At 40.3% G+C, this 13,592-nt stretch overlaps 1 protein-coding gene across 1 annotated transcript in view; it reads right to left on the bottom strand.

The window, feature by feature from the left end:
• Positions 1-13,592, bottom strand: part of LOC140938800 (uncharacterized) — a 60,099-nt gene that overhangs the window by 14,602 nt on the left and 31,905 nt on the right. Inside the window, exons 24-35 of the mRNA XM_073388328.1 lie at positions 13,186-13,254; positions 12,345-12,452; positions 11,378-11,476; positions 10,292-10,379; positions 10,020-10,151; positions 9,302-9,751; positions 8,666-8,886; positions 8,265-8,327; positions 5,157-5,204; positions 4,758-4,829; positions 913-995; positions 4-202 (exon numbers count right to left, since the gene is read on the bottom strand). Of these exons, the coding sequence (XP_073244429.1) occupies positions 4-202; positions 913-995; positions 4,758-4,829; positions 5,157-5,204; positions 8,265-8,327; positions 8,666-8,886; positions 9,302-9,751; positions 10,020-10,151; positions 10,292-10,379; positions 11,378-11,476; positions 12,345-12,452; positions 13,186-13,254 (1,632 nt within the window). The remainder of the gene's footprint in view (positions 1-3; positions 203-912; positions 996-4,757; positions 4,830-5,156; positions 5,205-8,264; positions 8,328-8,665; positions 8,887-9,301; positions 9,752-10,019; positions 10,152-10,291; positions 10,380-11,377; positions 11,477-12,344; positions 12,453-13,185; positions 13,255-13,592) is intronic.

Raw genomic sequence — 13,592 nt, 5'->3', positions numbered from 1 at the left:
TACCTTGTGAACGACATCGTCCAAATCTTGTTTGCGTTGCATCAGCAAAGCATCTAGCTCCTGTACCTCCGCCTTTCTTTTCTTTAGAACAGATTCAACACGGGCAAGGTCACTAAGGCGGTCTTCCCAGCACGCCTCTTGTACGGTGTCATTCAGAAGATTTCCGGACGATAATGGCGACTGCACATGCTCCACTCCCGGTCTGGGACCCACACTACAATACGAGGGAACTCATCTGACTTATTTGCTACATTTAACTCCTGACATGCAAAGCATGCTACAAAAAAATGAAGCTGGAAAAAGCTTAGTCTTGCGTAATCTTATTAAAATACCGTCACGTGGCAATCCCTTAATAAGAAAAGTATTTCCTCCTTCTTGAACTAGGGGGACTGACCCGGAGTACTCCCATTGTAGGCAAGATAGGTATGCGCTGTCCCGCGATAGGGTATGGTTTTTAAGGGTCTCCACCCTTATATAGGGCATCATTTTTTCTCTGATTAACATTGTGTCCCCAGAGTGATCTTTAGATAGGGTAACCAAATTGCTGAAATTGTATCAGGTAAAATTGAAGTGCTTAAATACCCATCTTCATGAGGAACAAATCATCTGCTATTTTCATGAAAGTGATCAAGAAGGCTTGTATGCTGCCCTTAAATTCTTATTTTGTTCTTCCCTTGAATGGTGAGTCTTTTTCGGCTTTGGGGGTTAAATAGGGCAGTATCTATTTTTGTTTGTCTCATCCTTAAATAGAGTCAGGGTTTAAGTCCCCGGGCGGCACACACCTATCCGAAATATTTGAGAGTACCTCCCCCAGTGACAATGGGAACCTTGAATGAAACATACGAGTTCCCTTGGAAGCGATTCCTTATCCTGGATTAATTCCCATGTAAATGACGCTGTAAAAGGGTTTACCTTTGCTGCAGATATTTAACTGGCAAAGATTCTTCTTCGTCCTCGCCTACGGCTCTCATAATAAAAAACCTACCGCTTCCTGCCTGTTAGAAAAAGGTTTAATCATCAGAAAATCAAGACATGAAACATCTTGAAGGTTGACTTGAAGTAAACGTCTCTAATTTTATAGCCTGTGTTTGAGAGGGGAGGGAAAGGGATTTTCGGTCGAGAGATGGAGAGGGAAGGGAACGCCTTCATGGACGCTATTGTCTTTGTCGTTTTTCACTTCCACCAGAGAACTGCAAAAATCCTGATTGGTCAGACTGGTCAATCGCCAACTTAATACCGTGATCCGATTGGTTGAAATCAATATCACACTATCTGAGTAGCCTGCGTGGCGGGCGTTCAAAAGGAAAGGGGTCGGTTTCAAGGAAAATTCAGGTGGAAAGGTCGGAATCATCAGAGCCCGGCGAAGGTTATTCCTTTAGTGTTGAATTTCCTTCCTAGCCGCACAGTTTAGGCTTAGGGTAAGATGCAGTAGAACGGCAAAATAGTAACAGACGCACCTACGTCATATACCTACACGGTCGCAAAAAAAAGAAAAAAATACTAGAAAATATAGGGCTATGAAAAGCTAACCGAGGGAGAGGAAGACCTTTGTCGCATGGAATTACGTTTTAGGTTAATTTTCAAGTTAAACTAGTTAAATGTAAAAATAGTAAAGTGCTACACGAAAGGCCTTACCATTTTAGTTAGGAGAATACTTTTAGGAGAATACTTTTAGGCCAGTCAGACCTGAAAGATGAACCCAAGGGTAGAAAATAATAGCGCTAACCAAGGACTTTCTGTGCAACGACTAAAACAACTAACCAACCAACCAAAAAAAAAGTTGTGTTGCCGGGTTGATGAAAGTCGAACAGTTAGTAAATAATACTGGGAAACAAGTCATTTCTAGTAAGAACCTCAGTCGGTTATCCTTCAGTACAGCCGGGACTGGTTAAAGGTGTGTGGTTTCCTATGAACTTAAACGAAGAGGGATCCATCGCTCGCTGTCCCCTTTTTGGAAAATATCAGTTGAATCCATTACCCTCCCCTCGTTTTTGTCCGCATAAATTACCTTCGACGATCGAACCGAGCACGTGGATTAGGGGCAAATTTAAGTACAATTGCCCAACCTTTCTTGTGGAATCGTAACTGACAAGCGTTGCGCAGTTTATTACTATTCAACCACTTAGATGGCAATTAAACAAACTATACTACCCCGTACTCCCTATAATTTAAATTGAGAGGTTTTCTCTTTTTTGACACATTCGTGCAGCCTTTCACATCTTCAGAAGGACTGTCAGGAATAAACGGGCCGTGAACGAAAGGGGACAGTCAGTAATGTTTCAATTTCGCTCCATTTCACACTTTTACAGAAGCGGTCATTATATAGACTTTTTAGGACACCATTTTATATAATTCGAAAGCACTTCCGCTGTTCTTCCCTTCACTCGACCCTACCCTTCCCTTTCAATTTCCAGACGAGAGGACACCTGGCAACGAGCCAATTCAAGTCCACCAATCAGAAAAGCGGGAGTTTTATACTGTCCTCTCTCAAATCTGGAAATTTCCCAGTGTGAAAGCTATTAAAAGTGAGTTAACCAGAAGGCCAGCCACGCTTAGAAGCCCCAAGTATCAACGAGAAAATCTCAAACACAACTTTGTCAGAATACTAAGCCAGGTTTATTTATGCCTGTAGGATATTTTTGCTACATTTATTTACAAAAATAAATAACCTTAGACTAAGGAAAATATACAAAAATTGACCTCCTTTGCGAGCGACCAAGAGAAGACTGGCTTTCTGATATTAACTCCGGTATACAGCCTTAATAATCTAATCTCCTCGACGCTTTTTAGCTTATTTTGTCCCCAAATCCTTTTTGGGGGGTCAGGGAATAAAACCCCGTTGTGTAAATGTCGAATGGCATCCAAATGAAACTTCTTAAACATTCCTTCGGTCTGGTACTAGTTATTTTTCAGTAGCCTTTACCTGGTTAAATAACAGCGACGGCTGTGCGAAGCACTTCATTTTTCCACCGAGAAAACACTGCACGATCTTTTTTTTTTCAGAAGGCCAGTCTTTAGCTCTTGGCTACAGATTTCTTTAACGTTTTGTTTAGCGACTCAACTGTCTCATCTAAGCGGCGCCGTCTTCAATAAATGTTCTATTGTTTTTTTGACATTCTCGCTTCAAAAAAAGGAAAAATTCTAAGCCAAAACAGTTCGCTGCAAAATCTACCGCAGACTAAAAACGCTTCGAAAAATGGACATAAAAAATACACTTAGCTAGTGTCTACTATAAGTGCTAGAGTAAAACATTTTCAGCCACTAAACATTTTTTTACATTTGAAATTGTAACAGGGGATCAGATTAGAGGAAAGCAAATCGAGAGTAGTCGTTACCAAAAAAGGGTCAGACGGCTGAAATGATAAGGGATCGAAATGCCTTCTGCCGATTTCCGTGCCGATGAGAAGTTTTTGGCTGTTATTTCACTTTGCAGGAAGTCAAAGAGAACGAAGTTGTCTTAAGTTAAGCTGGAGGATGATAAACGAGACTTGTGGTCTACAACTGTCAAGAGATGATCCTGAAGTCGCTAAAATGATATAAAAGAAAGAAATGTAAAAAATCGAATCAGCGAATGCGCTAGTGATGGATTGCATGTCCATCGCGGGAACTAACCTATAGTAAGATATTGTAACAATTTAGCAAAATATAAGTGCGGTGTTTCCCGACTGAGAAGAATGTTTTGGAGGAAGCATTCGAGGACACCTAAACGAAGCTAATCGGGAGGGAAATTCATTGAAAGCTGAGGTTACAAGACTGTGGCCTCCGAGATACTTCGCGAAGCCTACAACAGGCCAACAAGACTGAGCACGGGATCGAATTCCACTGAGTACAAAAAGGGGCTATCGTGATGTCACAAAGATATTGCTGTTTTGAGTTAATTCTGTGCTGAAGTCATTACCTGGTGATTTTAACCATTCACAAAATGCTTCTCTAGGGTTATGAAGAAGATATCAAAAAAAAATTCATCAGGGAGCACTAACCATAAAAACTTTCGGACCCCTCCCCTAAACCAACATTAACACTTACTGAAACACTTGCAAAATGTTGGCTTAGGGGAGGGGTAGGTGGGCAGAACCTAGAAACATATAATGACTTTTGCAAGCATAGCATTAGAACTTGAAAACGACGACCCAACTTTTTCAAGTTACAGTTCATGTCCATCCTCGCCATCCGTTGCAACAGACGACCAAAAACAGTTTTTTAATGCCTAAATATAGTCTTTAATAACAAAACTGGATCATTATGTTTGGAATTCAAATGATGCCAAGAAGTTTTTACCGTTTTAAAAAGATAGCAAATAGCATGACATGTAGACCCTTTAATCTTACAAAACCGGTTCCAGAAAAATTTTGAATTCAGTGCGTTGATCGACCAGAAAATATTTCCTAATTTCTTGCCTTTTTAGCTGCCTCTGGGTCTCCGAGATTGGAAACGAGGGAAAGCTCCAAAAATCATTGAGTATATTGTTGGGTCTGCAACTCGATCAAACCTTGCAGTGCGAACAAAATAATTATGCAAACAAAAACAGTCAAACAGTTTGAATTTGAATGTTGAATCAAACAATAAAATTACTAAAATGGAACACAACGCAGGAATTTTCATTATAACGACTTCTAAACGCCTGCCTGAATGCCGTTCAACGTTTCAACTAAAGCTAGAAAAATCGCTCGGGTTGATGACTGGACCAAAAAACTCCTCTCGCTACTAACGCGAGCTAAATTTAACCCTATTTAAAAATTTTTTAAACTGTAACTCACCGCCAAATTACCGTCCAGCGAGTGTCGTTGATTTAGTTTAGATGTCGCCCTTCTCTTTAATGAATTTTCGACCTTTCAATAAAAAGACAGATATCCTTTCAGCTCAGACCAATTAAAAAGTATTTAGAGCATGTTAACCACCACGCTTCTCTTCTACTAAGTCACTTTTGAATTGGGGCTTTGTAACATAATTGTCAAAAAGGCTTGGTACTGTAAAACGAATTAGGTGGCGGGATTATAGTAATGAACTCATTTTGCGGAATACAAAAGAGTTCATAGAAAGTGGAATAAACATAACGACGGATAACGATTAAATTTACTCAAAACCAACGTGCCCCGTGATGTGCTTTTAATACGGTTCAATAACTTGCGCCAAAGAACAATCGCAGCGAAACTCACCTCATTTTCCAACTCTTTTAAATCCATTCGCAGCGAGTCTCGATGAGCCTGAGATGAAAATTTACACTACAATTAGTAAACGAGAAAAACCGATGAAACAGTTTCACATAAAACGAAGTTATTTCTACCTTTCTTTTTCTCGTAGAAGTTATGCGAGCGTTAAACAAGCTTTGTTTGCCATGAGCTTTCTTTGACATTCTATTAATACGGCCTGTCGTTCGAAACACCCCAATAGGCTTGCCACAATGCAAATTGAAAACTCTAAAGAGTGCAGAGATTGTGTCGGTAGGACAAAACCTCAAGCCTTTAACGACGTCGCCACTGGTAGTTGATCACACAACAGAGGGAGGACGGTTGAAATTTCAGTGAAATAAAAGCCGCATATCATTAATTTTCTGAATGGAGTCAACGTGGGGCTAAATCAACAGGTAATGAAAGGAACATATCTTTGCATTTCCTGCCCTCTGTCAACTCACAAATGGGAAGCAAACACTACAAAAGAAATATTTGCATTTGATTCAAAATGCAACGAGATTTTAACTGGCTCTGACAAGTTGGATTTGAAGGGATGAACAACTGAGTAGTAAATACATACATGCCAACCCTCCCGGATACGACACCAATCTCCCGGTCTCCCGTACGGGTCGCTTTATCTCCCGGATAAAATCATCTTTTGAGCTTTTCTGTGCCTTAGTTTGAAATTTAGCCCATTTTTAGCTCAAAACTTGAATTTTTCTTATTCGTAACTGTAGTACGGTTTCTGAGGCATTTTACACCTATTTAGTCACTGACAAAGATTATTTCTGGCATCAAAACGATGATCGCGAATTTGGATAGTATCTACTTCATGTAAGACTTGATATAATGTCCTAAATTTCCGGGGTAGGGGGCTAGTGAAAAACAGAGAGTCTCCAGATTTTAAATCTCTAGAGGTTGGCATCTCTGTAAATAGTTTTCAGCGACTTTTTGAGACACATTATCTTCAAATTGCAATCCAATCTGCTTTATTCTTTTCAAATTGCTACGTTCTTTTGGGCGTTAGTGGCTAGGCATATATAATTCATTACGCGGTGTACTAGCTAGTAGTGAGTTGGATGTGTTCAGTGATGCAAATGTAAACTTTATACTTTTCCTACTCTGCGATCAGTTTGCAAAACAAACTTAAGAAAAGTACGTCTGCACCTGATTAGAAAATGCGATTTTAATGGGTAGTCTTCTAGGTCCCGTCCACACGAATTCGGACATTTTCGAAACCGTATATTTTTAACCCGGATTTATGTGGACAGGCCCTTAAAAACCACTCTGTAGAGCTGGCGGTTTTAAAAAGATGGCGTTTCAATGAGCGAATTCACTAGGGAGCTTTCGCAACGACGACGGCGACGCCAACGAGAACGGCAAAAAAGCAATAGATGTTACAGGAGACGATTCGCAACGACGATTTTTAGCGCAACACAGCGTTGCAACATTGTTGCGACATTGTTTCGAATGGTTACAACATTGTTCCAACATTGCCACGCTGTGTTGTGCTAAAAATCGTCGTTGCGAATCGTCCCGTGTAACATCCCCTATATTAAGCAAAACAACAACTCTGCACGTGCATCACGCTTTTCTGTACATTTCGTTGCTGTCACTGCACGACTACAACGTGAAAATGCCTAATTTCACGTTTATGGATGACGTAAAGAACCACCGGTCCCCTTAGCCTGTGCCAGGCTCTCAGATAGTATAGTGGGAACGTATTAAAACGAACAAAGCGAAAATAAGATGCGCACGACTTGGGAAAGGGGGCGGTGGCGGCGGGAAAAATGGGAGAGAGAGCTCCGCCGCCCTATCTCTCCCCAGCCCCAGCAAGTTTTTCGATTTCTTTTTACTAAACGACTTTCCACCACTATCTCGGAGCCTGGAACAGGCTACGGTCCCCTAAGAAATCAACTCTTGTATCTAGGGAAATTCGCCTTCATTTGACATTTTCAGGTGTACATTATCCCCAAAGATCAAATCTTGCTAGATTGCCATCAATCTGCCCGGTACTATCTTAACACTTCTTTAAATAAAAAGATCGAGGGAATCGCGACCCTGACTGACTACCCAAACACTGACCGCGACCGATTTTAAAGCTGGCTAAAAGTGGAATGTTCTTGTGTGAATTCAAAGTGTGCTTACTGAGTATTTTCGAAGAAGTAGATTCGTGCATTGATACACAACAGATTATTTCTCAAGGTGAAATCCTCAGCAACGAAAGTATGAATAGACCTCTTTAGCTTATATGTTTTGTTTTCCCGCTGTAGGGCATGTGATAATACTCCAGAGAACTGTTTCTTTCAAATTTCGTCTTACTCCCGTGCATACGTATGCATAATTTATGAACAGAGAAAAAGGGCAAATTCCCCCGAGACCTCCATACAAGCAAAAGAGGTCTATTGATAGAACGTTTTCACATGACGTCACGGCGGCCATATTGGAGTTACAAAAACAATCAAACAGCGGCCATGTTTGTGCTCCAAACCAATCCTGTGGGAGTTCATCCTCGGAGACCCAGGGGCAGTTAGTCGGGAAGATAGAATGTTCGTGGTGAAAGTTTACTGTAAGATCGAGACGAAACTCGTCTCGATCTTACAGTAAACTTTCACCACGAACATTCTATCGTCCCGACTAACTGCCCTGGATCTCCGAGGACGATGGGAGTTGAACTCTTTTCTTATGCAAATACTTTCTTTTGTTCCAATAAATTTGCATAGATGCTGGCGAAGTGAGTGAAAACGCTCTGCACCAGTTTTTCCCGTTAAAATTTGTATCCTGTAAATCCTTTACTATATGTAAACTGTTTCTCTCCTTCTCATAATAATCTTTCATATATTGACAAGCATGTACATAAAAGACGACTGGCCCACCAAGATTAGCTCTAGCTACCCGTGGGCCCGCGCAACTTTGTGAAACTTGAATTATAACGGAAAAATAAGGATTATTGCTGTTGTTATTAGTAATGATTTAATTCGAAGGTAAAACTATTAAAACATTATGAATTTATAATGATTCAGAAGTGTGTATTTTCCATACAAGGGACAGACACCTATTCCCATGAGTGACACACATGACAGCATACCGTACCTGAATTTTTTGACTTTGTAGTGTGGACGTCAAAAGACCCTCCAACTTCCCTACCTCATATTCCTAAAAAAAACCATATTAACAAGCGCAATCGGGAACTCATCGCAGTTAGTTTCACTGATACATAACGTCCGTTTATCTTTATCATTTTCATTTATTTTTCACGCTTCCTAAAAGTCGAGTCTCTATTGAGGGGCAGTATCCACAAGGAGACGAACACTGAAAATTCTCAAAGCGGCCAATGGCGTCAATTGTTGATTACTAAATATTGGATGGAATATCTGATTCAGTTTCAAGAAAATTAGTTCTGTACCAATTCTGTACCCCTCCTTTCAACGCTATTTCAGTTTCATACCTCTAAACAGAGAGGACGACTGCAATTTAAAGTAAACACAACTTACTAGGCCCTCGTGATTCGGGAAATTACAAAACAAAAATTCCTCCTTTCGTTTTCTGGTTTTTCCTTTTCTTCTTTTCTGTGAATCGCCATCTTGACCTGTGACGTCAGCAAAATGATGGTGATGTACAGAAGACACAGGCGCGGTTACAGTCGAGGCGGTTAACACTTCAGGGGAGAGGGGTGAGGAAGTCGTTACAACAGGTGATTTAGACTTCCTTTGCCCTACAAGATAACCCAACAAATACTGTTCAAATTTAAATAGGCAACTAAATGCGGCTAGGGCAAATCAGCATGTCACGCGTGGATGATAAAATAAGCATCCATTCCTTAACTTTGGAACGGAGGCATAAAACCGCCGTGGCCAGGTAGCTCAAAGCTAGGTTAAGATAACCCAAGGTCAGTGCGAAATTTGAATTCAGATACGAAAGCTTTCTCCCACAATTTGATGATTTAATGCACTAAAATGATTACAAATAGTAATCCAAGAATATGCTTTTGAACAAAAGAAAAACAAACCCAGAGTAAAATTTACCCCTAATCAGTCTTCGAACAACTGGTTCCAGGAAAAGAACAAGGAAAGCAACTATTTGTCTAACAGTTAAACTATGGTATATCTAGAGACTTACGTGAGCCTTACCTCGGGAAGTTGTGTTCGTAAAATAATGGTGGTGGTGAACCTGCGGATTAAGGGCACCTGAACTCGACACCAGTGTGGACATGGCTGGCAAGGCCCGCGTAGTACTGGTACCCCTAAGACCTTCTTCTGCAACAGCCGGGACCATTCGCGGTAAGTATGTTTGGGTTGATACCACACCTGGGGTGACTGCAAAACCGGAAGTAGTGACTTGAGGAACAGGAGGTTGCACGGGGATCAGACCAGGCGTGGTTGCTACACCGGAGGTGGCTACTTGTGGGACATGCATTTGAGTGGGCACCAGAACAGGCTGGGTTGATAAACTGGAAGTAGTGAATGGGGGGTGCACCGGAAGTGGCGGTGATCTGGTTAGATTTGCTACTTGTTGTTCTCTTTGTAAAAGAGCTGCCCTTAAAGCCTCGACTTCATTAGCCAACGCAGCGAGGCTTGGGTCTATCAAAAAAGCATAAATCAATGGTTAGCATTTGCTAAGATAATAGTCAATACTGAGAAAATCTGTTCAAAACTCTAGCAAAGATTTGCGCCTGTTATTACAGAAGGTTCTAAGTGGCTTTAGGTACATATGCACGATTTACTAGAACAAACTCGTGTATGTGGCACAGCACAAGTGCGTCTTCCAACTAAGGAAAGCCAGGTTATTTGGGCTGCACCAAAGTGCCTTGGATTTTGCCAGAGGAAAGAATTAATTTGCGTAACTAACCAGGATGATTGAAATACTGTGGATGGACTTGACTACGAGTCATCTGCATAAGGTCGTCCTTAAGTCGCTCCAGTTCATCGTTCTGCTCGGACAAAGCTGATGCCAGATTTTTTATTGCGGCTCGCTGAGCAGCTGGATAACAAAAAAATACAAAACAATGAAGAAATTAATGACAAAATCCACAGCTGTGATCAATCAGTGTACAAAATTAATGGTGAGTATCCTATGACGGAACAATGCCCTGGAATAAAAACGATGAGATGAACCAGTACCTATATCAGATGCATTCTGTGTTCCTTGTGCCAGTTGTTCTTGTAACTGCCTGTCTTTGCTGTCCAGTATAGACTGCAACGAAGTCACCTAGAACAGTAATAGGCTATTTAATCTCTTATTAAAATGTTTTTACAATAACTGAGCGATTTCTCTCGCGCTGATTGGTGGAGAGCCATACTTTGCAGTGAAACCAGTCGCCTGTGCTCGAGTTTTGAACATGTTGATGTCATTTCTATGGTCGACAAGAGTACAGACCATGGAAATTGTTAACGATCTGTTAATACTTCGCCAAGACAAACTAATAATAATAATAATAATAATAATAATAATAATAATAATAATAATAATAATATTATTATTATTATTATTATTACTAATAAGTAATACTTATATAGCGCTAATTCCGTAAATTTCATTGGCGCTTCACACTAATATAAGGAATTGTTAAAAAACCAAAATGAATAATTAAATAAGCAGTAGTAAATTTACATGTTAAAAAGCTGTTTTAAATTAAAAAAGGTGTTTTAAGTTCTTCTTAAAAGAAGATATGGAAAATTTCAAATGGTTTCTGAGTCTATCTGGCAGTGCATTCCAGAGAATGGGTGCTGCAGCTGAGAATGCTCTATCTCCATAACCTTTTCAGGTGGTATTGCTCATGTGCTAAGTAGTTTTTTGAGTCTGACCTCAGACTGCGATTTGGTGTATTCGGGTCAATTAAATCTTCAAGATAAGCAGGCGCAGCGTCATTTAAACATTTAAAAGTCATCAGTAGGATTTTATATTGGATCCTGAACTCAACGGGTAGCCAGTGCAACTGGTTTGATATGTTCCAGCTTGTTGCTACAAGTTAATGGCCTGGCAGCTGAGTTTTGAACGCTTTGAAGTTTTTGTATCAATTGATTAGGGACACCATACAGAAGTGAATTGCAGTAATCTACTTTTCAGGTCACAAGGGAATGAATCAAGGTCTCTGCTGCTTGAGCTGCCAAAGAAAGAAAAAAAACTTGCCAAGCAAAAAAAACTAAATAAGGCCAGGTCGTTTGTGTAGTTGTGGCTCACGAGCTGACGTCATGTCTAGGTCATACCTGTTGTTTGGCATCCGCCAACTGTTTATCAGCCGCCGCTTGTATCGCAACTCTCATGCGCTCCGCGTTAGCAGCATCCAGTTCTCTTTGCAACTTATCCTTTGGAGAAAAATAGACGCTAACATACCGTAAAATTCCGAAAATAAGCCCCGGGTCTTACATATTTCAAAGACCCTTTTTGAGGGGCTTATTTTTGGAGGGGCTTATATTCGGAGGGGCTTATCTATGGAGGGAAATTTGCGTTTCAAAATCGATTGGGCTAGCCTTATAGTTGGAAGGAAATTTACAGTTTTTGCTTTGTTTTACTTTGTATTTGAGGGCAATTTCCAAGTACAAGCCAACCGGGGGCTTATATTTGGAGGGGCGATTTAACGGAGGATTTTTTGCGTTACGAGTTTGGGGGGCTTATATTTGGAGGGGCTTATTTTCGGAATTTTACGGTATTGAATTGTTCCGTTCTGAAAAAGGGCCCGTTTTTTGAAAGTTCCCGTAATTACCAGGCCCGGAAATAAATTTTGGTTACATTGAAGACCGAGGGTTCAATGGTCTTGTAGATGATATGACAAAACCATTAGTTATTTAAGAAAACAAAGTGGACTGTCTTTTTTTAAGTAGGTTGTTACTAAACGGGAATTTAGGCCCAAGCTAGAAATCAAAGAATAATGGCCTCTCACTGGACTATATTTCATTGACGCTTAAGGTTGCTTGTTAGCATCAAAAAGCAATATTGGATGGTTGGGAAAGGGTTCTAGTGCGTTATGTTTGCGAGAAAATCAGAAGAGTGACCATGAATAAAATAAGAAAAATTATTTAAGTCACTTAATCGCGCTAAAAGGAAGCCGCAACTTTCAAATCTCGTACAGGGAACGGCAAACAGATCGGAATAGACCTTCCTCCGGTTGATGGCCAAATTGTATCCGTCATTTTTATCAACTAGAAGGGTTTTGTTTCAGACTTCATAAATCACCTTCATAGCCTCAGTTTCTGCGTCTTTTAATTGTTTTCTCAGTCCTTTCATCTGGTTTTCTAACTCCTGCAGTTTCGCTTGCTGAGCATGACTTTCGTGAGCAGTTCTCTGAAATAAACGTGTCAAAATGTTTATGAAACTACACTTCTTTTTATAAACCTACAGTTACGTAATAATAGTCATCAATACAGATATGAAAAGTTTTTCCGTTTCTTTTTGCAATAGGATATTAAATAGCAATGCATGTAAAAGAATACATATATGTGAGCGGCAGCGAGGAAGGAAGATACAATGAAGAAATTAATTTTCTGGTGTAGTATTCAATGAATAACATTTGGTGAAAATTGTAAAATCTGGGCGTTTGTTTTCCAAGTTGTTTATAGTACTTGTTGTTCATATATAATATACTTTTCTTGAGTTGTACTGAGGTTTTAAACAAATTCTATATGAATGTTTTGGTGAAATATTCGATATGCAACCTCGTCCCCAACCCATATTTTAAGGGAAAAGCCCTGGGGACAAGGTTGTTCGGTATGGTCACTGAAAAATCAGGTTGAGCTACCTCAATTTTGTATGCATTTATAAGAGTGAGAATAATGTCTTACAAAACACACGCGTGGCTACCTGCCTGGTCACCAGGCGCCTCATGGATGAGGACGCCCACCAACCAAGAGCAAAGAGGGGCGCCTGGGAACGAATTGAACTGAGCTAAACACGATTCTAATTGGCTTCTAGTTATCAGGAAAATGGGATTTTTAGAAACTGATGAGCTCGGAATTTAATGAGTGTTTAGTTGAAACGACGATGGAAAGCAGAAAGCGGTGTATTATTGTGTATTTACCTGTAGTTGAGCTTCTGTTTCTCCCAGTAGACTTTGTAATCCGGCTTCCTTTTTCTGGGCTCTTCTTAACTACAAACGGTTAAAAATATGAACAACCAATCTTTTGCTGTTCTTTTTGTTTGTTTGTTTATAGATTTGTTTGATTTTAAGCCTAGAAAGTCGAATTATCGACATGAGGCCATGGCTGTGCTCTAAGAAAAAAGCAGTAGGGAGCCAATCGCTCAGAATCTGTGACATTCACAGTGCTCAAGATATGATTTTTCTGCAGACACTATTAAAGAATTTCCGACTTGACGGCAAAATTGAGGCCCCCTCCCCCCTCCCTCCCCTCCCCCACCGCTTCACCACCACCGGGAACTGTTAGAGCACAACCTAAAGGGCTGAACCGAGACTGCCAAAGTGTCATT

This window comes from Porites lutea, chromosome 5 (genome assembly GCF_958299795.1).
Source record: "Porites lutea chromosome 5, jaPorLute2.1, whole genome shotgun sequence".
NCBI lineage: Eukaryota > Metazoa > Cnidaria > Anthozoa > Scleractinia > Poritidae > Porites > Porites lutea.
The sequence above is the reverse complement of the archived record's forward strand: the minus strand, read 5'-3'. Positions and strand labels throughout refer to the sequence as shown.